Genomic DNA, 24,200 nt, shown 5'->3' on the forward strand with positions numbered 1-24,200 from the left:
CTAGAATTCCTGGATCCTTGTGTCTTGTTTTAAACCCTGGTCTGCACTTTTCTAATAGATTATGTAACATACACATGTTTTACATGTATTTAACATCTACATCGCATACAAAAAAAATGAATTACTTCTCTCATGTAAAGAAATGACTTCATAAGACATATGCTAACTAAAATTCATTATGTGGTTAGACGCACGGATATGCCAAGCAATAATCAGGAACATTCATTTAATTAATGACACTATATCTCCTGCCCATCCCAGGCAAGATTATGGCAAAGGAAATACTTCAGAAACATTCGAATTAGGAACTGCACTGTCTCTCTCCAGATGGGGATAACAGAATTGCAGTTGACAAAGAGATAAACTCACTCACCAAACTAACCACATCAGCCACACGTCATATTAAAATGACATTTATAAGAGAGCTTATAATGGGTTAACAGATGTTTTAATGCATTTTATGGATTCGGATAGTCAAGATGTTGTTTACAACCATGGTATACAACCATCGACAACACCTTCTACTGATTTGCTTGTAACCATCTATGACACACACTACTCCTGTTTGTAACATGCTTATAACATCTATTCATCATGTATTAACTAACCATTTATAAATGGAATCTTAATATCCTTTAAAGTTATTAGGACTGTAAGCCTGCAAAGATTTATATATGCAATTTACAGAATGAGACCCCTCGGGTGTAAGTTTTTGCAGGATGCAGACCTATTTAGCAATCTTACAACCAATAGAAATGCTGAAAATAGAACTTTGAGATTATTACTGAAAATCTGCATGCGGGTGCATGAGAATCTCCGCCATTCATTGGAGTGAGGGAAGAGGCTATTGGTCAGCTCACTAGAACGGATGAACTATGATACTATAACGAAATACTGTTTATTTATCTGAAGATTTCCAAAAGCACCTAAAAGATTTAGAATCCCATTGAAAGTTGTGTGATGCTAAATCCCTTAGGAGCTTTTGAAAAGGTCCCCTTTAAACTTATTAAAGCATTTGGCAGCACACAAGTTATATACATGTTAGGGTGACTGAACTCACTCTAAAGATTGAAATGTTGCATGAGGCTAAAAGCAAGTATTTTATTCAGTGTTGAAGCTACGCATTTTGAGTCAAGCTCTATTCAGTCAATGTGTACCCAAAGATAAGAGCGATAAGAAACAACTGCCTTGGAAAGCAAATGCCTGTTGTAAGACAGCTAAGGAAGCTAGCCCATATCCCCTCATTCCCCAACTGTAATCTTTAATTACAGTATTTGCCCTGTGGTATTATTATCTTATTCAGAACATTCTGCTTCAAGCATCTCCCCTGTACATCAGAAAGCAGGGGAGTGAAGTCACCAGGTTTTCAACTGCCTTTTTGGATTCCTCACAATCCTTCCAACTACTGCAGAATGCAAAACCCCTGGCTAAGGTTGTAAGCATCTGTTCATTGTCTATGTGTTTAATGTGAACCTCATTTGGCTTTAGCTCCAAGTATGATCAAAATTTAACAAGATCTCAAGGCTCCCTGACATTTCAAGCCTTCCCCTGCCTCCACCTTGCAGCAAGTCCTGGATAAGTCATTGATCGGTTTGCACGGGCTGGAAGAAAGCAAAATTGATGACTGCTCAGTCTGGTTGTTAAGGATGCCAGGACCAATTTAATAAGAGTTAAGGGTTTGTCCTTCTTCTAACTATTGTGCAAAGAGCTAGAGGTGAGATGGCTACTGCCTTCCTCCCTGGTGGTGACTGCAGAGATAGCTCAAGGGACATGCAGGTCATTCAGCTACACAGGTCAGCCTGTTCTAGGAGCATCACCCTGCCCAGAACAGTTTCATTCTTTCAAAAAAAAAAAATCTCCCCTTTTCACTAGAAAACAAGTAGGGCCCACAATCAGCAGCTTCCTACTAAGGGAATGCTTGGTTCACTCTGCTCATCTTGGTCAGAGCATACAACTTCAGAAGGGAGACGCTCCTCAGCCTGAACCAAGAGATCACCAGCCAGAGAGAGGCACCGCAGGCAGGCAGCTCTCCCCACTCAAGCAGCCATGGCAGGGAAGTTCCCAGAGCCTGTGCGCGCCCCAGTAGAATTAGTACAGAATATTCTATAAACCCCAAGAACAGCCCACCAAAAGTTCTCCCACCGGGGCAGACCCGAAGCACTGCTAGGGGAAGATGGTCCTTTCCTCACAGAAAGAGAAGCTGAAAGGTGATCGGAAGATGAAGGCCAAATTAACCAACAAATTAAGGTGAACTGCTCCTCCCCGCAATGAAAATTTATTTTCTGCAATCCATGCAGCCAAGAATCCTTTTCCAATGTGCATATTATGGAGCCTACCTGGTGCCTTGCACATCTGGAACCAGCCCTAGGTGTCTTTATTTCTGCGGATGTAAAAAGACACCATATAAAGATAAGTAGGATCATGAACTTCTCCTGTCAGGCAGTAGCACAGCTCTTCTGAAGCCTGGATACTCATGGGAGCAGGAGACTGAGCTGGAGAACCAAGTTCTGCTCTCTCTGCGATAGTAGAGGAAGAGGGCACTGCTAGGGAGGGCAGGGAGTCAGCAGACGTGGGTTCTAGCTCTGTCTCTTCCACACTATTCCAGAGGTGTTGAGCATCTATTGAGCCCACGGGTCTGATCATCCTTGCCCTCTTGAGAAAGGAAATCAGTCTCAGAGTTGCTCCTATACAATAGGAATCTACTTTTACTACACATTTAAATCTCCAGCTGGGCTTTAACCACAATACCAAATTATAAGGCAGGATTTGTGTTCACAGAAATGTTTCGGGTACAGAGAAGGTAGAAGGCAGTTGGGTTAAGCTAAGTGGACCATTTCTGTGCCTTGAAATATGTTTCAGAATTACTTTGGATGGAGAAAGAAGTGGTAGAAGGAAATTTGTTTTTGATGAAATATTACAATATTTGCATGTCCCCCAAACACTTTTTTCCCAAAAATATGTATTGGCCAGCGAAGTTGCAGGATTGAAGTTCACATATACGTACTTCACTGAAAGCTAGACAATAATGCTGTCAATAATGTAGCAATTCAAACAGCGTATGGATGTGCTGATGCTTTGCAGATTTCAGTTCAAGTAAAGCACCTATTTAAGATTAATTTAAAAAAACCATGGCTCAGATTTAGATTTTAATTATTCATCAGCATATTGTATGCAACCCAAAGGAAAAAGCAAGGAGGCTTTATAGGGTGAGAGGGTTGGTTAGGCAGTCTGTGAAGTAGTACATAAAAAAGTTCAGAGTTATGTACGTTAAGGGTTTTGAAAGGCAATACATGTGGCCTATACACACAACGCTCAGCTGCTAATGTGCCATCTAAAATTATAGCTTTTAAGACGTTATCTTTGATGTATAATCTCTCCCTGTTTTTCTTAAAAACACTTATAAATGGCAACTCAATGCTTTGGTCACTTATAACTTTACTGCAAAAACCTAAGTGCATACAAACAAGTTCTGAAAACAAAGATTATGGAAATGTTTGCTAAAAATAATTTTATAAAATGTAGTCATTTCAAAATATACTATAGTTTCTCAAGCAACTTTCTGGTAGGAAAAAATCATCTTTTTTAAAGTAGTTGTTCTCAGTAAGCCACTGGTCAGAGCCAAATACTGCTGATCTCAAACAGGACTTAGATGTTGGATGTAAGTCAGTACCTGGCCTTAAGAACAAACCACAGAGAAAATTTAAATCAGCATCATCAACTCTTTGTTCAGTAAAGTTATAGATTTAAGGCTGCCCATGGAGGTTTTACTCAAAGTAATTAAACTCTGCAGAAACCAAGAAATGTGATATGAAACTATAATGGTACTTTATAAGATTTGAACTATATTATCTTATTTAAAAAATATTTGTTTACATTAATGCATAAATGAGATGCCAATTCTACTAATTTAATAACTATACAGATGTCAAATCCTCAGAAGTTGGGATAAATGTACATCAAACTTTTGTGGTTTTGCCACTTTATATTTTGGGTACATACCTTCATTTGTGATAATAATCATGAGGCCACAAGCTAATGTCGCCTTAGATATCTAATACACTTAACACTCAAACCAGTTTGAAAACGTAAACATTTCTGCTGTTAGCTTCGAGTTCTCCTCAAAGAGTTATGCTACAATATATAACAGATGCGTTAACAGGCTACAGTATAACAGAACTATTGCCAGTTGTTAGGGGCTGGTTTTATGAATTATATATGTATATTATATTTACATGGTATAATATATACAAATCCCTCCACTCATATTATTTAAGAAATTTAAATCCAATTTAACATTTATAGTTTGTCTCTACTACATCAATGATGTCCTTTATATTTTCACTTAGATGCCGAATAAGGGAATACTTAAGAGTATTTTTTTTAAATTAGTGAAGGCACTCCTTAGTGCCCTGCATATAATAAGATGCAAAGATAGTTCGGTGCATGAGAAATCAGCAGACTCAAGAATACTTGGCAGTTTTGTAAAAGCTTCCAGATCATCTCAAAGTGGTTTAAAAATATCAATGAATTATGCCTTAAAACCCATGAAATATTATCCTCATTTTACAATTGGGGAACTGAGGGACTGACCTACACAAGCTCTCACAGCAAGCCTATGGATGGGTGGGGTGGGGCGACAGAATTCAGTCGCCTGAATTACTTTTCTTCCTTATCCACACAACTATCCCTTCTTTACATGTATATGTATTGTACCCATTGTACTTTAAGGAACGGATTACCAACTGGGGTAAATTAGTAACAGAGCGACACATCCACTCCAACTGAGAATCTGACCTTCATACTAAAAGCAATTCAGAGCAGTGACCCTTCCTTGACACAATTCAACATCATGTACAGACAGCGCTTTATAAAACCATTAATCAATCAAGCTGTACAGTTGTCATAGCAATTATGCCATGGACCTCACAGGTGAAGTTCCTTTCTGAATGTGGAATATCTGAATCTCAACATCACCCCTGAAGTTTTGTTGTTTTTTTTTTGTTTTTTTTTTAAACAATAAATAAAAAACCCGCAAGAGCACCTTTCATCTCCTACCAGTCTTGTACTGCAATTAACTTAAGACCTGCAAAGAAAAAAAAAAAAAGAAAATATAAAGAGATGACATCAGTCATAAGGCACAGTTTCTTTTTTTAAATTAAGTGTCCATTGTCTCCCACCAAATTAATGCTCAGAGACCAGTACTATGACATTAGTCATATAACATAACATAACTTTTCTTTATTATCTACAAAATCTTTCTTGGCCAAAGGACTGCAGACTCTACAAGAGACCAATAACTTTACAAGGTGATGGAATTTCTGTGTTTATTGTAAGCCATTTCTACTGCAAATTGCTAACACCTTTTCAAGGTGCAACCTAGCTTTGGAAATGCAGGCACAATAATACGTCAATAGCCATGACCAATGTATTCACTTTTAATGACCTTGGCAAAACATATCTTTCATTGGGCAGGTGCCACTATTTTGACTGTACAAAATGTTTTGGAAAGATGTTGAAAATTATACATGTTTTGGAAAATATTTCAGGATTTCAGTATAGGGAGTGAAGTTTTGGTAAATAAAAGTTTGAAGCTAATGAGGAAAGAAGCCACACCCAAATCTAAGAAAGTCTTTGCTTTCCTTAAAATAGGCATCTCTACAGTCCCCAAAAGCTGTGCATTCACAGAATGTAGCGCTTTTTATTCAAGTAAACTAACATTTTATCTTGAATATTCTTTTATTTCATCCATCAGTCACTTTCACTATCCTGCCTTAGTCCATCATCTTGTCCAATGTTGCTTTCCCTGTCACTCTCTTTATCCCAGTCTTTCATAGACGCTCCCATCATGAAATCGTCACGGAGTATGTTCCATGCTGGCTCTTCATCAGATTTCACTTCACCCTGAATAGGATAAAACAAAAACAGAAAAGTGAATGTGGAAATCAGGCAGTGTGGAGGATTCTGAGCCTCCACAATACCCCCTCCTCCTCCCAAAACCCACTTTTACAATGCATGAAAAAACACAGACAAACTGAGGGCTGACTTCATTTGCTTTCAGTGCAAACAAGCATGCAAGCGAATTATAAAAAACTTGACAAAGCAATAAAAGAAATATGGAAACAAAACAATTATTTTTCATGGACTAAACACAGTCAACCCTGGGCATGGCTTCCTTTAGTAAAATCATTTTTGGCAATCAAAATGGACTCATGATATCATTTATTAACCCCCAGGTGCTGCTTCATTAGAACATTTTTGGCACATTTCTGCAATACAAATATGGATTTAATAAAGGCTTTGTAAAAAACAAATTTAACATTTAACATATTTTGTGATTTGTGAACCAAATCCCCTTTATGTGGGTTATTATTGCCTCACTACCTGGGCCTACATATGGTACAAAGATGCTTCCAAAAGAAATGGAAATTTGATCTATGGTCAGCAAGCCAACAGTACCTTGATTCCAAATTTGCTTCTGCATGAAAATGGTTTAACTAAGGCAATATTTAAAGGCTCAGGGGGTTAATAAAAAGAAGGGTGACAAAGAGCTTTGGTTAGCTTATCATTTAATGTATTGCGAGGCAGCAGATCTCCAAAGATTACGTGGTAAAACACAGACAGTGCAACAGCACCACCCTGTGGAAATAATTTAAGCAATACAGTTTATACGAATTTTACCTATATTATATTATTGAAGATAAACACTCAAAACTGTTCCATGTCCTAGAGTGGTAGTTTAGTGATCTAAGCCTCCGGTGTGAAATATTCCAAGGAACAACATGGCTCAATATCTGCTTCACCTTTGGAAGGCAGATGAATGAAGTAACATGCAGTTTACCACTGAAGGGTTTTTGAGATGAAACTGTATAGACAAACAGAAAAAGTAGGGGTTTTCCCTGCTGTTCCTGGCCAAAAGTATCCTCTCCCCCTGCATTGCTATCACTGACTCGTAAACTGTCACCCCAGAAGCACTTACACTTTCGTGATGCTATATGATGTGTACAGCGCGCACACATAACTTTGGTGTAACGTGCTTTGGGATATGTCAGGATTAATGCTATCTTATTAAATGAATCTTGTCACAAGGAATTAATTGAAATGAGAATACTATGAGATAAACACCTTGACGGTTGTTGCTCTGCCTACTGCACATAGTCAGTCTCTTCACATTTACGCATGCCTTTCCTTGTTCTAGTGCATTTCTAGATGCTATACATTAAAGAGTACAGAACGCAATATGTGTAAGCCTACTTTCATGTGATCTCAGGGAGAGATTATAAGGATTTAGTGCCCTGGGAAAAAAAGAGACTGGAAAACTCAGGTCAATTAGTAAAGAGCAAACATATAAAAAGACTAGCAAGAAATCTGCATAATGAATACAAGTTCTGGGCCAGACCTGTGTTTCCATAAAGAGCGAGATCTTTAAGCTAATGGCTGTCAAAAAACAGAAGCATTCATCTAGAATTCAGAGTAGCAGTCGTGTTAGTCTGTATTCGCAAAAAGAAAAGGAGTACTTGTGGCACCTTAGAGACTAACCAATTTATTTGAGCATAAGCTTTCGTAAGCTACAGTTCACTTCACTTCATCCGATAAACTTTATCGGATGAAGTGAGCTGTCGCTCACGAAAGCTTATGCTCAGATAAATTGGTTAGTCTCTAAGGTGCCACAAGTACTCCTTTTCTTTTTTCATCTAGAATTACAACTTGTCCTGCACTTGTGTTAAAATGATGCCTCTCATAGGGTTGGTTATTTTATTCTTTTACATCCTTCTCAAAAGAGTTCCCAAAAGCCCAATCCTGAAAAAAGTACTCTCTGCAGCTGCTGCTTAGACTTCTTACCGGTTGCCTGGCCTTTACAGCTACTTCCGCCACTTCCTGTTCCAAGGAGTAGTTCTCCCATCTCCAGCCACCACGGAATCAGCAACACCCTCTTCTCCAACAGCAGTGTCTCAGATTCCACCAAATGGCCTCCAGAGAACTTGATTAACTCCACAGGGGGCTTGGCTCCACGCAGAAGTTGCACTGCAGTATGGAACCGGTAACACCTGCTTCCCCCACAGCATGGGCTCAGTTATCGGTATATATTTTTCCCATATGGGAAGGGGAATAGGCCCCTTTATCCCAGCACAACTAAGGATTTTACTGGTATAACTAGATCAGTAAAAGAATCATCCTCTTAACAATTAAACTAGTACAAAAACTGTGTGCACACGAAGCCTGACGTCCACCTACTGCAGCGTTTGTCTACATTAGACTTTTTCACCTTGCCTTAATGATTTCCAATTAACTCAAAAACAGTTAACATGTTGGTAAAGGCTAATGTGGATATTTCGCAAATGTTTTTTCAAGGCTACAAACATCAATGAACTCTGGGTAATAAAAGTCTCTAGTAGCCAAACCAGGAGTCTCTTTGGTCTGCATGCAGGGTGGGCTCCTCTACGGCTGCTTGGAGAAGAGCTCTGCCCAGAAGACAGAGTGGCGTTCCCTTTGGCGGATAGCCAGAATGCACAAGAACAGTTTAAAAAGAAAATTGTTGCTGAGATAATGGGACTTGACTGGGCCCCAGCTGTTTTATATCTCATCATCTACCCTGTCAGGGAAGAGAGGCTAAAATGATGAAAGAAAACACTCACAAACCCTTCTTTGCTAAACCCAATAATCACCACAGTCTGGATATAACACTGAAGTAAAACTCTAAATACTCAATTGAAAAAATCCAGCTTGTTTTTCCAATAAGCTGCTTTTGCTAAAGAAAAATGCAACAGAAAAAGATCACTACATTTTAATCCACATGGTGCGTTTAAAAAGATAAAGGACAAGAGGCAGCAGCAGTGAGTTCTAGGGGATTAGAGCAAAGGGCTAGGAACCAGGAAAGCAGCCACGGATTCAAAGCCAGTATCATCTGACCTTCAGTAAGCCAGTGGGCCTCCTTTTGGCTCAGCCAACTGAACAGCAACACCTGGAAAACAGGACTTCAGCAAAAACCAGATGTTGAACTTCAGTAAAGCGACCATCTCTTGTGTAAATGAATTACATGTAAAGTTGGATTAGAGACCTGTGCAAGCATTAACTAAAGCATTAGAAAGCAGCATCAGGTCTCAATCTGGAAGATGAGCATTTACTTTCAGGTGGTTTATCAGTTTTAAATATATTACCACAAGGAGAAAACCCATGTTCATCCCACTTAACAGTGCGGCACTTCTACTGCAGAACGGAAAAAGCAAAGGGGTCAATGAATTAGGACGGAAGAAAATACAAAACTGACCTATTTGGTGTTGTAATATCACACAAACAAAATGAAGTCCTAGGAAAATGTGCAGTAAATCTGTGCATCTAATTAGCAGTTAGTTCATGTTTAATTTCACCACGTGCTTTATCTATGTAAGAATGTTCATGTCCTAGGGTTTTAAATACCATAATCTAGTTTCATCTAAGTAAAAACAAACTGATTCTTGGCACTTGCCAAGTAAACCAGCTTTCATTCCACATGATTGCTTTGAGCTTTCACTCAGCTGTTTGTCCACATCTTCCAGATTTTATTACAGTATTGAAGTCCCTTCTGAACATCCCCAAATGAAAACAAAAACGTGTGTAAACATTAGCGTGTAGTGCTACACAAAAGGACTGTTTTGGGAAGGCAAGAGTAAAGTGCCATGGGCTTCACATGTGTAGAGCAAACTGTTCTTCAAACAGGTTATGACATTCAGGAGACTAGAACAACGTGTATATATAATGTTTGAAGACTCGCTGTTTCCTAGTGATGTTCAAGTTATTTTGTTTTATTCCACAGTTTCAACAGGGGCCTGATGGCTAATTCCATCTATCACTTTAAAAGATGGAAGAGGCTGGAGAACATTTCATAGATGGCTTCTTATATTTTCACCGATAATATTCAGAAGTATTGCATGGGTTAATTGATAACAGCAATCTAATCCACAGCATCTCTTGGAAACTTGGTTGCTTGCACAACACGGGCACATTATAAAAGATATCGGACATGCAAAAAAAATAAATGTTCACACTGGCTTGAAGCATTGAGAACAATACATCTGGGCAGCCAACACCAGACTGGACACATGCTAAGTCAGCCGTTCTTACTGCTCTGGGATGACCTCTATCTCACCAGAGCACCCAGACTAACCCTATTCTGTTCCCAAAACCAGATATGTTTTTGTACCAAGACAGCAGCTGTGCTTACGGTCACTTGCAAAACACTAAAAGACAGCCAACCCCCTCCACATCTTTCCAAGAGCCTCTCATGCATAAGCACACTATTTGTGTGGATACAACCACACGGGTCTGCTTTGCAGAGAGGATGCTCCACCTGGGCTAGGCTAACTCTGAGGGAATGCCCACACAAACTGCTACAACAGCACAGCTGCAATGCAGCAGCTGGGTCACTGTTGCGCTTCAGCGTAGACCAGGGATTGGCAACCTTTGGTAAGGGGGCAATAGGTAAGCCCCCTGGCGGGCCGGTTTGTTTACCTGCCGCATCTGCAGGTTTGGCTGATCGCGGCTCCCACTGGCCATGGTTCGCCGCTCCAGGCCAATGGGGGCTGCGGGAAGCAACGCCCAGCACACCCCTTGGCCTGCGCCACTTCCCGCAGCCCCCATTGGCCTGGAGTGGTGAACCGCGGCCAGTGGGAGCGGCGATCGGCCGAACCTGAGGATGTGGCACGTAAACAAACCAGCCCGGCCCGCCAGCGGGCTTACCCTGGTGGGCTACACGCCAAAGGTTGCCGATCCCTGGTGTAGACGCTACCTAGGCCAACAGGAAGGGTTCTCCCACCAGCGTAGTTAAACCACCGCCCCAAAAGGCAATAGCTAGGTTGATGGAAGAATTCTTCTGTCGACCCAGCACTGTTAACATCTGGAGTTAGGGCACCATATACACATCTCTCAGGGGGTGTGGTACCCCCCCGCCCCCCCGAGGGACGCAGCCATGTGGACGCAAGTTCCCAGCGTGAACCAGCCATGAGTGCCAATCACCTGAGCTAAGACTCACACACAGTGAGCTGAATCTTGCCAGCCAAGTCTTGAAAAATGAGTAAAACGGTCCAATAGGAGGACATAATCATTAATGGATGTCACTCTGTACAGTACAACACAGCAATATGGCCTTGGCATCTAATTTTTGTGGTTTCAGAGTAACAGCCGTGTTAGTCTGTATTCGCAAAAAGAAAAGGAGTACTTGTGGCACCTTAGAGACTAACCAATTTATTTGAGCATGAGCTTTCGTGAGCTACAGCTCACTTCATCAGATGCATACCGTGGAAACTGCAGCAGACTTTATATATACACAGAGAATATGAAACAATACCTCCTCCCACCCCACTGTCCTGCTGGTAATAGCTTATCTAAAGTAATCTTCAGGTTAGGCCATTTCCAGCACAAATCCAGGTTTTCTCACCTCCACCCCCCCACACAAATTCACTCTCCTGCTGGTGATAGCCCATCCAAAGTGACAACTCTTTACACAATGTGCATGATAATGAAGTTAGGCCATTTCCTGCACAAATCCAGGTTCTCTCACTCCCTCACCCCCCCTCCAAAAACCCACCCCCATACACACACAAACTCACTCTCCTGCTGGTAATAGCTCATCCAAACTGACCATTCTCCAAGTTTAAATCCAAGTTAAACCAGAACATCTGGGGGGGGGGGGGGGGGTAGGAAAAAACAAGAGGAAATAGGCTACCTTGCATAATGACTTAGCCACTCCCAGTCTCTATTTAAGCCTAAATTAATAGTATCCAATTTGCAAATGAATTCCAATTCAGCAGTTTCTCGCTGGAGTCTGGATTTGAAGTTTTTTTGTTTTAAGATAGCGACCTTCATGTCTGTGATTGCGTGACCAGAGAGATTGAAGTGTTCTCCAACTGGTTTATGAATGTTATAATTCTTGACATCTGATTTGTGTCCATTTATTCTTTTACGTAGAGACTGTCCAGTTTGACCAATGTACATGGCAGAGGGGCATTGCTGGCACATGATGGCATAAATCACATTGGTGGATGTGCAGGTGAACGAGCCTCTGATAGTGTGGCTGATGTTATTAGGCCCTGTGATGGTGTCCCCTGAATAGATATGTGGGCACAATTGGCAACGGGCTTTGTTGCAAGGATAAGTTCCTGGGTTAGTGGTTCTGTTGTGTGGTATGTGGTTGTTGGTGAGTATTTGCTTCAGGTTGCGGGGCTGTCTGTAGGCAAGGACTGGCCTGTCTCCCAAGATTTGTGAGAGTGTTGGGTCATCCTTTAGGATAGGTTGTAGATCCTTAATAATGCGTTGGAGGGGTTTTAGTTGGGGGCTGAAGGTGACGGCTAGTGGCGTTCTGTTATTTTCTTTGTTAGGCCTGTCCTGTAGTAGGTAACTTCTGGGAACTCTTCTGGCTCTATCAATCTGTTTCTTTACTTCCGCAGGTGGGTATTGTAGTTGTAAGAAAGCTTGACAGAGATCTTGTAGGTGTTTGTCTCTGTCTGAGGGGTTGGAGCAAATGCGGTTGTATCGCAGAGCTTGGCTGTAGATGATGGATCGTGTGGTGTGGTCAGGGTGAAAGCTGGAGGCATGCAGGTAGGAATAGCGGTCAGTAGGTTTCCGGTATAGGGTGGTGTTTATGTGACCATTGTTTATTAGCACTGTAGTGTCCAGGAAGTGGATCTCTTGTGTGGACTGGACCAGGCTGAGGTTGGTGGTGGGATGGAAATTGTTGAAATCATGGTGGAATTCCTCAAGGGCTTCTTTTCCATGGGTCCAGATGATGAAGATGTCATCAATATAGCGCAAGTAGAGTAGGGGCTTTAGGGGACGAGAGCTGAGGAAGCGTTGTTCTAAATCAGCCATAAAAATGTTGGCATACTGTGGGGCCATGCGGGTACCCATAGCAGTGCCGCTGATCTGAAGGTATACATTGTCCCCAAATGTGAAATAGTTATGGGTAAGGACAAAGTCACAAAGTTCAGCCACCAGGTTAGCCGTGACATTATCGGGGATAGTGTTCCTATCATCAGCTATTACCAGCAGGACAGTGGGGTGGGAGGAGGTATTGTTTCATATTCTCTGTGTATATATAAAGTCTGCTGCAGTTTCCACGGTATGCATCTGATGAAGTGAGCTGTAGCTCACGAAAGCTCATGCTCAAATAAATTGGTTAGTCTCTAAGGTGCCACAAGTACTCCTTTTAATTTTTGTGGGTGTCTTGGGGCCAGTGCAGTAACCAGCTCTGTGAAGCCCCCATGCCACCACAGCTGGAATCTGTATATTTGTGATGAAGTAATTTTGGAATTTAGAACTGAGCGTCCCTCTCTGTTTTTAGCCATTATTTTTATTGCTTGTACCAATTCGTGTTATGTAACTCTCTCTTGGAAAACACGATTAGAATAACTAGTGTGCCAGAAACAAAGTTTAAGTGAATGAGGAAAACACGGCCATTCAACTGACAGTATTTTTAAAGGAGAAAGAAAGGAAAGATTCTAAACCTTGTAGGATGAGACAACATCAGCAAAAGTATAGTTCTTGGTGGGAGTGAACTCCTGTAGTGAGAACCCATGACAGAGTAAGAACATTGGTTCTACTCCCTGCTCTTCCACTAACTCATATTGAAACTTTTGATAAGTCACTTAACTTCTATCTGCCTCAGTGTCCCCATCTGCGAAAACAATAACCTATCTCACAGGGAAGTTGTGAGGCTGTGTGTGTAAAGCAGGGGTGGGCAACCTACAGCCCGTGGGGGGGTGCAGAGGCTTGAGGCTTCCCCCCGGCGGTGGGGCGAGCTGGTGCTCATGGCTCCAGCCCCATGGGGGAGGGGGTGTGTGTGCGCAGAGGCTTGGGGCTTCCCACCCGCAGGGTTGGAGCCATGAGTGCCAGCTCGCCAGAAGCCCCGAGCCTCTGCACCCCCCCGGCAGGTGAGCTGAACGTGCGCGGCCTACCATTGATTTTTTCTGTGCGTCAATGGCCCGTGACACAAAAAGGGTTCATAGAATCATAGAATATCAGGGTTGGAAGGCAGCTCAGGAGGTCATCTAGTCCAACCCCCTGCTCAAAGCAGAACCAATCCTCAACTAAATCATCCCAGCCAGGGCTTTGTCAAGCCTGACCTTAAAAACTTCTAAAGAAGGAGATTCCACCACCTCCCTAGGTAATGCACTCACCACCCCCCTAGTGAAAAAGCTTTTCCTAATATCCAACCTAATCCTCCCCCACTGCAACTTGAGACCATTACTCCTCATTCTGTCATCTGCTACCACTGAGAACAGTCTAGAGCCATCCTCTTTGGAACCCCCTTTCAGGTAGTTGAAAGCAGCTATCAAATCCCCCCTCATTCTTCTCTTCCGCAGACTAAATAATCCCAGTTCCCTCAGCCTCTCCTCATAAATCATGTGTTCCAGTCCCCTAATCATTTTTGTTGCCCTCCGCTGGATGTTTTCCAATTTTTTCACATCCTTCTTGTCGTGTGGGGCCCAAAACTGGACACAATACTCCAGATGAGGCCTCACCAATGTCGAATAGATGGGAACAATCACGTCCCTCTATCTGCTGGCAATGCCCCTACCTATACATCCCAAAATGCCATTGGCCTTCTTGGCAACAACTGCACACTGTTGACTCATATCCAGCTTCTCGTCCACTGTAACCCCAGGTCCTTTTCTGCAGAACTGCTGCCTAGCCATTCGGTCCCTAGTCTGTAGCGATGCTTGGGATTCTTCCGTCCTAAGTGCAGGACTCTGCACTTGTCCTTGTTGAACCTCATCAGATTTCTTTTGGACCAATCCTCTAATTTGTCTAGGTCCCTCTGTATCCTATTCCTACCCTCCAGCGTATCTACCTCTCCTCCCAGTTTAGTGTCATCTGCAAACTTGCTGAGGGTGCAATCCACACCATCCTCCAGATCTTTAATGAAGATATTGAACAAAACTGGCCTGAGGACCAACCCCTGGGGCACTCCACTTGATACCGGCTGCCAACTAGACATGGAGCCATGGATCACTACCCGTTGAGCCCGACAATCTAGCCACCTTTCTATCCACCTTACAGTCCATTCATCCAGCCCATACTTCTTTAACTTGCTGGCAAGAATACTGTGGGAGACCATGTCAAAAGCTTTGCTAAAATCAAGGAATACCACGTCCACATCCGCCAACTCGTTTAGCACTCTCGGATGCAGCGTATCCGGCCCAGGGACTTGTGCTCGTCCAGCTTTTCTAAACAGTCCCAAACCACTTCTTTCTCCACGGAGGGCTGGTCACCTCCTCCCCATGCTGTGCTGCCCAGTGCAGTAGCCTGGGAGCTGACCTTGTTCGTGAAGACAGAGGCAAAAAAAGCATTGAGTACATTAGCTTTTTCCACATCCTCTGTCACTAGGTTGCCTCCTTCATTCAGTAAGGGCCCCACACTTTCCTTGACTTTTTTCTTGTTGCTAACGTACCTGAAGAAACCCTTCTTGTTACTCTTAACTTCTCTTTCTAGCTGCAACTCCAAGCGTGATTTGGCCTTCCTGATTTCACTCCTGCATGCCTGAGCAATATTTCCCCAACCCTGGTGTAAAGTACATTGACACCCTTGTCTGGAAGTGTAGAACATTAGCAGAAGTTTGCAGGGATTTTGCAAGCCTGGCAATTATAACCAACATACTGGGTTTCCCTTGCCTTCACTTTATACTCATAGATGAACTACCAGACACTGCACTGACCTCACTCTTGCATTACCTTTCACCTATAATAAGTGTTTACTTGTACCGCAAGGAAGGAATTTCTAATGTAAATATTTTTAAGCAACAGCTTTATGTCTAGAGTAATTTTTTTTTTTTTTTTACATTTTTTTCTTAAAGCATAATTAATTCAAACTACATCTCCAATTGCACCCATTAAGCTCAAGACAGCAGTCTGAAAGCTTGAAACATAGGAGGCACTGATTGCCATGAAAGAACTGTGAAATGTAATTGACAAAAGTCATTTGATACGTTTGACCTTTCTGCATCCACTACTTGAATTAACCGTCTTGACCACAGTCTTGTGTTGTCTGGGGTCCTGGTAGAATAGGAGTGCTGGAGAGAAGCTTGCAAATTATTTTCTACTTGGCAATAAAACTAGAAACACAACCAATAACTAGCATTTATTATTTAAATAGTATTTCACTGTGGCAAAGCTTTCCTGGTTAATTGGTATTTACATACACACTCCACAGTAACCACCATCATGACTGGCACCCTGCTGGCAGTCTAAGACAGGCAAAATTTTGAATGGCGAAGGAGACTGGAATTTCTCTTTTATCCCCTCAGAGGAACTGCTCCTGGATAGGAAGGAGGGACATCAACAGTGCAGTGTGGGAAAGTCTGCACGGACACTACCTGTGCCATGTTGCTTAATACATACAAAGAAGGGCCTATGTTTTAAGAAAATGAAGGTTGCAAAGTCAAGCACGCTAAAGTTAGGCAACATCAGTACTATGGTTGTCTATGCAATCTTAACTTGTACCAATGCACGACAGTCTTGTGCAACATCACATAGAAAGTATGTGGTAGAATCAGAAATCACATTGCCTTTACCACAGAAAAACACTGTTCTTTTCTTACAACCCTCTGCCTCATTCACTGTCCAGATTGTGCATTGAATGAGGCAGGCATCCCACTGGAACAAGTAAAGATCATGTAATTCAAGACTATCATAATGCTTATGCACAAGCTGGTAAAATTGAGGTTTCAGAGGCAACCTTAATACTCATGTTTCCTTATTTCTGAGTGCTCGACTTTGCAGTTGCAATATTCCTTTAAATACAGATTTGGTTTTGGTTATTTTAAGGTTTAACAAAAAAAACCCAAACCAAAACCAGAAAACTGAGGAAATACCCTTATATGGAACCACACTGAACCCCTTTCTGGGTCTTTCAGTATTAGAGTTGGAACCCAGGACCTTTACATTACAGTAAAAAACCCCTTCCACTTCAGGTAAAAGGAGTGTCTGAAGCAGCAGTAGGGTGTTAACCTCTGTATGGACCAGTCACTTGAGGGGAACATGACACATTTTGCTAGATAGCAGTAGAATGCTGGAAATCAAATACTGGGATCCACTCCTGGCTCCAGAGAATGGGTCTAGCAATTAATGACAGCACACCTAAGCATATAAATTCAGGCCACCTGTTTTGAAAAGCCATGTACGGCTGAGTGGATAAGGCTTGGGTAGCTATAGTGGAGATCATATACTATTATAAGCTCTGTTCAAAGTGACCTTGTGTGGCATCCCATCTGTAAAATGGGAGGAATTAGAACTACCTGACTTTCAAGATAGGGATCTGAGACTTTGCTCAATACGAAGAGATGTAAGTACACGGAATTATGACCACCAATAAGTAGAAGATCCGAGACTACGGCCTGGTCTACACTAGAAAATTAGGACAGCATAACAACATCGCTTGGGGTGTGAAAAATCCACACCCCTGAATGGCATACCTAAGTCGACCTGCATCCCCGAATAGACAGCACTAGATGGATGGAAGAATTCTTCCGTCCACTTAGCTACCACCTCTCAGAGAGGTGGATTACCTCTGCCGACAACAGAATCTCTCCCGTCGGCATAGGTAGTGTCTATACCGAAGTGGTGCTGCTGTAGCATTTTAAGTGTAGACAAGCCCGAGAAATTCATTGTCTCTTCTTGACTCTTGGCCCAGCACTCCTTCCCATAAGCAAAAAGGGCTAGCTGATGCTGCCGTTCCTGCGCAGAAGTCCAACTCTGGGGCAGGTGTGTATGCCCCATGTGGCTAGAACGTTCAGTGATTTTAGCAGCCAACTTCGAATAAGCTCTATTGAACAAGTGCAAATGGTGATTTTCAGATGCGTTTAACTTGGGATAAATCTGGATGGTTTTCCAAGGAAATAATAAAAGGCACTTCTGACTCTGACAACAATTTCCCTGCTAAATTTCAAGTTCCTGCTCCCAACATCTAAAGTGCTAAAGCTCTTCAAAGAAACAGTTGGAAACATTTTTTTTTTTTTTTTAATATTACCAAAACTATCTACTCTTTCTAACCTTATTCTCAGGAATATCTAAGCTTTTTCCTGAAGCTTTAAAAAAAATTCTCCTGAGGCAGAGAACATGTAAGGAAAATTGCAGCCCAAGCAGTTAAAAATTGGCAATATAAGCAGCAATTGAAAACAGAGGCTTATAATGGAAAAATATTGGTGTTGATACCAACTTCATCTATAACAAAGCACTAAATATGCATGGCCCTGAACAGACACAGAAGTAACATCCCTGTTCTGAAAACTTTATAAACTATGTTTTATGTTATTCTGTCCTGTTAGCATCTTGGACTCTCAATCTGGCAACTTTCACAAACACTCCCGTCACATAAAAATTGTCGTAACAGGGTAAATTACATTCTCTGAACAACACACTTCATATTAATTTGGTTTAGGAAAGTATTTTAAAGTGAAAGCTTGTAGAACATGCCGATTGTACAACAGGTGCCTGTTCTGCTCCAGGGTAATTTCACAAACACTTACTCCTAATGATAAGCATGTCATTCAACACACATTCACACTTCCCCTGGACTTCAAGTTAGAGTGACTAAATTGAAATGCAACTGAATATTTGAGATATATCTATGCTGTTGACTTTAGGAGCAATACACAATCTCATTTAGTCACAGCTCTACCCAGGAGTCTTGCATAGGCTAGAATCTATAAGGCCAGTTCCAGTAAACAACCATTACAATCAATTGTTTACAGCATTTGGATTCCAGCCGTTAATATTCAACTTCTACATTAGGTAAAACATTGGAGTTACTGCACAGAGGGGCAACTTGGGCTCAACAAACATTGATTTGCATTTTCGGCACAACTGGAAGAGCACCCCACAGTTTAGCAATCTGAGTGAGTAATCCCGCTATCCCTACATCCTTCTCTTGGGTTTATTGCCATGGTGGATGTGTGAATGAGAAGGAATGCTTGGGTTGGCACGCACAGAGGTTTGAATACACACTAACCTAATAAAGCCCAGAACTGAATTACAGAAATTCTGAAAATAAACATTCACCTTGGCTTTAGTGAAAAAAAGAAATTAATAGCAACCTCATTCTCTAATACCATTACTTAATACTTGACTGTAAAGAGATGTAACAGAAGTCATTTATATTTTGAGCTATTTACGTGGGGAAAAAAAAAAGCAGCTTTATTTAGTCCTGGTAAAAGAAACCCAATGAGTTTCAAGAGCATTTGTACCACAAGATGTAAAAGACATTAAAAGAAAAAATAGAGAATTAGGAGGGGCCTGGTTTTTGCCTGGAAGTTTTGGTGCTTTGCAGAGTTTGGGGCATTCCATTTCTGATAGCAGCCATCTGGGAATTCTTTCCACTGCAAGAAGAATTTTACCACATGCTGCTGCAAGACAACAGACAGACATGTTGGCAAAGAGATTCACATATACCTGTTGAGTGTAGTGGAGAAAGATATGGGAGTATCATCACTAGGAGCTGCCCAGGAAAAAACATAAATTTGGGTTCCAGATTATACTATGCACAATGTACGTGTGTTTTGGAAAGCATATGACTTTTAAAAGGAACATAATCAACATGAAATCTAAATCAGTTTAAAAAAAGCATTTAAAGCAGTTTCAGGTAATAGATCTTCTGCAAATTCGTGATTTTACAGTCACTTTTCTGATTTTAAACATGGTTTTCTCCCTTGTGTTGCTGTTTAAAACCCCCACACAAACTTGCTGCAATGAGGAAGGGAAGGTACTATGAAAAGAGGAAAGAGGAGCAGATATCGTGAAACGGACTATATACAACGTTAGTAAAATATATTGTAAACAATTGGACAGATGCTGTTCTCAGTCTCTTTCAATTATAGTCATTTTAGGTGTTACATGTAACAATACTGGATAAAAAGAATTAAGAAGTGTTTTTTAAGCTGATACCCCTTTAAATTGTATTTTTAGGTTGAATATTCTTGTAATTCTCTTTTCTTCCATGACAAACCATTTTACTTACAAACAAAATAGCCCACAAGACATTTGAAAGTTATCTAGTAAAATGTAATCAGGCTCTTTTTATATTAATCTCATGTACCCAATGCAGAAATACCTGAAAACAAGTCTGATTTAGTGAAATGCAATGTGATATATTATAGGTATATAAGATACATTAGAGGTAGAAGATGTATCACAGTTCCTATTTCTGTTAATATTTGAAACAAATGCTCTGCAAGATGGGTACACAGTAATTTCATGAGTATGTTACTCTAAGTGTCATGGGATCAAATGATAAAGGATTACAGTGGCAGTTAAAATTAGGCCAGAATTAGAGTTCAAGGATCAACAGTGAACCCAAACTTTATATAGCATCCCCCATGTGACCTCTCAATGCACAGATTGCTTCATAAAGATAGATCTGAAAAATAAATATAAATAAATAAATAACTGCCGAGTAAAAAGGGGACCTGGTCCATGACTGGGGCTTCCAGTTGCTACCGTATACAAAAAATATGTATTATTGCTTTTAAAATTAAATCTTATCTAGATAAACATTCTAGAGTCAGATTAGAATTTTTTCATGTGTTTTGTCAAACGTTGTGCAATTCAAGCATCATCAGATTGGTTTGGGTGCCAAGAAATTTCTGGAAACTATAAGGTACAGGCTTTGTATGAAAACGGGAGTCAGCCAGGAACACAGTGAAGAAGAGCATTATCTGGATCCAACTGAGAGTAAACACACAAGCTGCAGAGTTTCAGACAATTTGAGGGTGATGAATTTAACCAGTGGAAATGAACGAAACACTAAACGCTAAAGAAACACTAAAACCTCTCTGCAAATGATAATCAAATACCAACCGCCATTCTTAACAAGGCTGACCAATAAACACAGAAGAGTCAATCCCAGACAGACTTGCTAAATAGACGGACCTTAATCATTCAGTGAAGACTAAAGTAATGACAGTTCCTTTGGCATTTCAGGTAACGAAGTGACCTGACAAAGCAATCAAATGGGTCCAGGCTTGGAAAAGGTCCTCCTTTCCGATCACTAGTCCAGGGCAAATGCTTACGTTTATGGATCCTGAAATGAGATTACTGGTCTACCAAAAGGTATAAAATATTAGAATTTCAAGAGTGAAAATCACCCAATTTATTGCTTCAAAATCTTTGTAAGTGAGTAACTTGGAAACTTCTTGACAGCTGTGCAAATCTTTTCCACCCAAAACCCCATCTGGTCCCTCCTCCTACACATAGCTTTGGCAGGACATCTTGAAGGTCTGCAGATCAAGGTCTTTTTGGACTATCACTGTAGTTCCCTCTCCCAATAAAGCTTGTCCGTCTGTTTCAGTCCTATGCTGCTGCTATCATCATAAAAGCAGTCACAGTGCCTCCACCTTCAGGAGTTACAAATACTAAGTTAAGTGGAAAACAAAGAATTTTTTCAGATGATGCACAGTACTCATTTCAGCTCTTACAATCCTCAAGATGGCAACCATTAAACTCAGTTTGGAACTGAAGTGTAGAAAAAAACGCAAGAGTATCAACATCATGAATTTTTCAAGGTTCACAATTCAAAGACAACCAAATTTCTAAATAATTGAGTACATCTAGCCCGGGTGTTTTGTGAGAAAATGGTCCTTAAAACCGGCATTGAGCAGAAGTGCTATTTTTGCAATGGTCCAGCATATAACATAGCAAACCTTCGACCAGTGTAATTTTTAATCCTGGGCACATAGCTAATAAAGACAAGTCTCCTTTAAAGAAAAGTGTCTGGCTAGTGCAGGACTTTGATTTGTTTAAAAGGAATGCCATTAATTTGAAATTAACTTGTTTTTAAAAACAAGTTAAGTAATTTATGGCACTACACTTTGTCCCCAAATCCCCCACTTATTTATCTGAGAATATGCCCCCTACTTATTCTACCCATTAACACAGGAGGTGACTACCACACATATCTTTAGTATATTTATCCTCAGAACACCCCTGTGAAGTAGGAATTACCCACTATTATCCCCATTTTACAAAGAAGGAACTGAGGCACAGTGAGACGATGTGATTTACTCAAGGTCACACAGGAAGTCTGGAGCAGAACAAGGAATTTAATCCTGGCTTTCTGAGTTCCAGGCTACCACCCCAGGTCGTGCATCATCCTCCCTCTCTTTTGTTGTCTCCAATTGTTCCACTCTTCCACCCCATTCTCATGGGTTACAATTTTTCTTTTTTTTGGAGGGGGAGCGGGGAAGTTTCTTTTTTGTGTGGGTCTTTTACCCTGCAAAGAGGGTGTCATAAATATAAAGGGAAGGGTAAACCCCTTTGAAATCCCTCCTGGCCAGGGGAAAGCTCCTCTCACCTGTAAAGGGTTAAGAAGCTAAAGGTAACCTCGCTGGCACCTGACCAAAATGACCAATGAGGAGACAAGATACTTTCAAAAGCTGGGAGGAGGGAGAGAAACAAAGGGTCTGTGTCTGTCTGTAGTCGTCTTGGCCGGGGTTAGACCAGGAATGGAGTCTTAGAACTTTTAGTAAGTAATCTAGCTAGGTATGTGTTAGATTATGATTTCTTTAAATGGCTGAGAAAAGAATTGTGCTGAATAGAATAACTATTTCTGTCTGTGTATCTTTTTTGTAACTTAAGGTTTTGCCTAGAGGGGTTCTCTATGTTTTTGAATCTAATTACCCTGTAAGATATCTACCATCCTGATTTTACAGGGGGGATTTCTTTATTTCTATTTACTTCTATTTTTTAATAAAAGTCTTCTTGTAAAAAACTGAATGCTTTTTCATTGTTCTCAGATCCAAGGGTTTGGGTCTGTGGTCACCTATGCAAATTGGTGAGGCTTTTTATCCAACATTTCCCAGGAAAGGGGGGGTGCAAGTGTTGGGAGGATTATTCATTGTTCTTAAGATCCAAGGGTCTGGGTCTGTAGTCACCTAGGCAAATTGGTGAGGCTTTTTACCAAACCTTGTCCAGGAAGGGGGGTGCAGGGTTTTGGGAAGTATTTTGGGGGGAAAGACGCGTCCAAACAGCTCTTCCCCAGTAACCAGTATTAGTTTGGTGGTGGTAGCGGCCAGTCCAAGGACAACGGGTGGAATATTTTGTACCTTGGGGAAGTTTTGACCTAAGCTGGTAAAGATAAGCTTAGGAGGTTTTTCATGCAGGTCCCCACATCTGTACCCTAGAGTTCAGAGTGGGGGAGGAACCTTGACAGAGGGAAAAGCCAACTGGCTATTAAGGGGGAAACTAAACTGACTATACACAGAATAGTGTCACATGCTCAAACAAACTGGAAAAGGGTTAACTGCTCTCTAATCTTTCAGTTAAAATTATCTTTGGTGTTTTCCATAACAGTTGTTTTAAAAAAAGACCTCAATTATGTGATTTCTCTTTTAATCACCAGTGTCCTTTGAGAAACCATCATTAAAAACTGGTCAAATTCTTTGATGATAGTAAACGTTTAGCTCAGTCTTTCAACTGCTCTTCCAGTTTAACCCACCATCTGTTACACTCGAGAGCTCTTCAATTTACCCACATAAATAAAGAGAGAGCAGGTGCACACAGAAGTCATACTTATAATACATATATGCTCTTTTATGGTAAATAGAAATCAGAACACATCACACCAAAAAAACCCAAGTAATATAGAGCTGATTGCTCCGCAAGGTAATCTGTGAAAGACAGCACTCAGATGGGGTGAACCAAACTAGTTCAGATAAAAGAACTACACCGAATCTTCAGTTTTTTCCCCGAACAAAAATCTTTATATAAAGTTCGGAAGTGTTTATGTATATTTTTCTCTACATACATTGTCCTGCCAATAACTGCTATGAACAAAGACAGAAAACTCTCAAGGAAAGTCTGCTTTTGGGAGATTTAACCGAAATCAAATCCATACTCCAAACCTTTTGAGATTTGATTACCACTGGAGTTTGGGCCAATATGTTGAACTTCCTTGGCTTTAAACTGACTCAGTGCTAAGCGCATATAAGCAGTGACCAGAAAAACGTAATTACCAATTAGAGTTTAGCCAATGGTCAGAAGATCATTTGATGCAATCAAAGAGAAGGAGCTATTTGACAGTTTAGAAAGTCTGTCAACAAACATAACTGAAAGAATTGGAATTTAGAAAGAGATAAACGTCCTAAAAAGGATCTCAGTTATTTATCCACAAAGGAACAAATTTCTGCTACCCATACGACAAATAAGGAATGTTGGGGAAAAAAGGGTCCAAATTAAAAGGAC

General features: G+C 41.0%; 1 protein-coding gene across 1 annotated transcript in view; it reads right to left on the reverse strand.

Annotated features, from left to right (window-relative positions):
• Nucleotides 1–5,419: 5,419 nt before the first annotated feature.
• Nucleotides 5,420–24,200, reverse strand: part of RRP15 (ribosomal RNA processing 15 homolog) — a 44,130-nt gene continuing 25,349 nt past the window's right edge. Inside the window, exon 5 of the mRNA XM_077813755.1 lies at nt 5,420–5,901. Coding sequence (XP_077669881.1) covers nt 5,749–5,901 — 153 coding nt within the window. The 3' untranslated portion in view covers nt 5,420–5,748. The remainder of the gene's footprint in view (nt 5,902–24,200) is intronic.

The sequence above is a fragment of the Eretmochelys imbricata genome, chromosome 3 (genome assembly GCF_965152235.1).
Source record: "Eretmochelys imbricata isolate rEreImb1 chromosome 3, rEreImb1.hap1, whole genome shotgun sequence".
In the NCBI taxonomy this organism is placed as follows: Eukaryota; Metazoa; Chordata; order Testudines; family Cheloniidae; genus Eretmochelys; species Eretmochelys imbricata.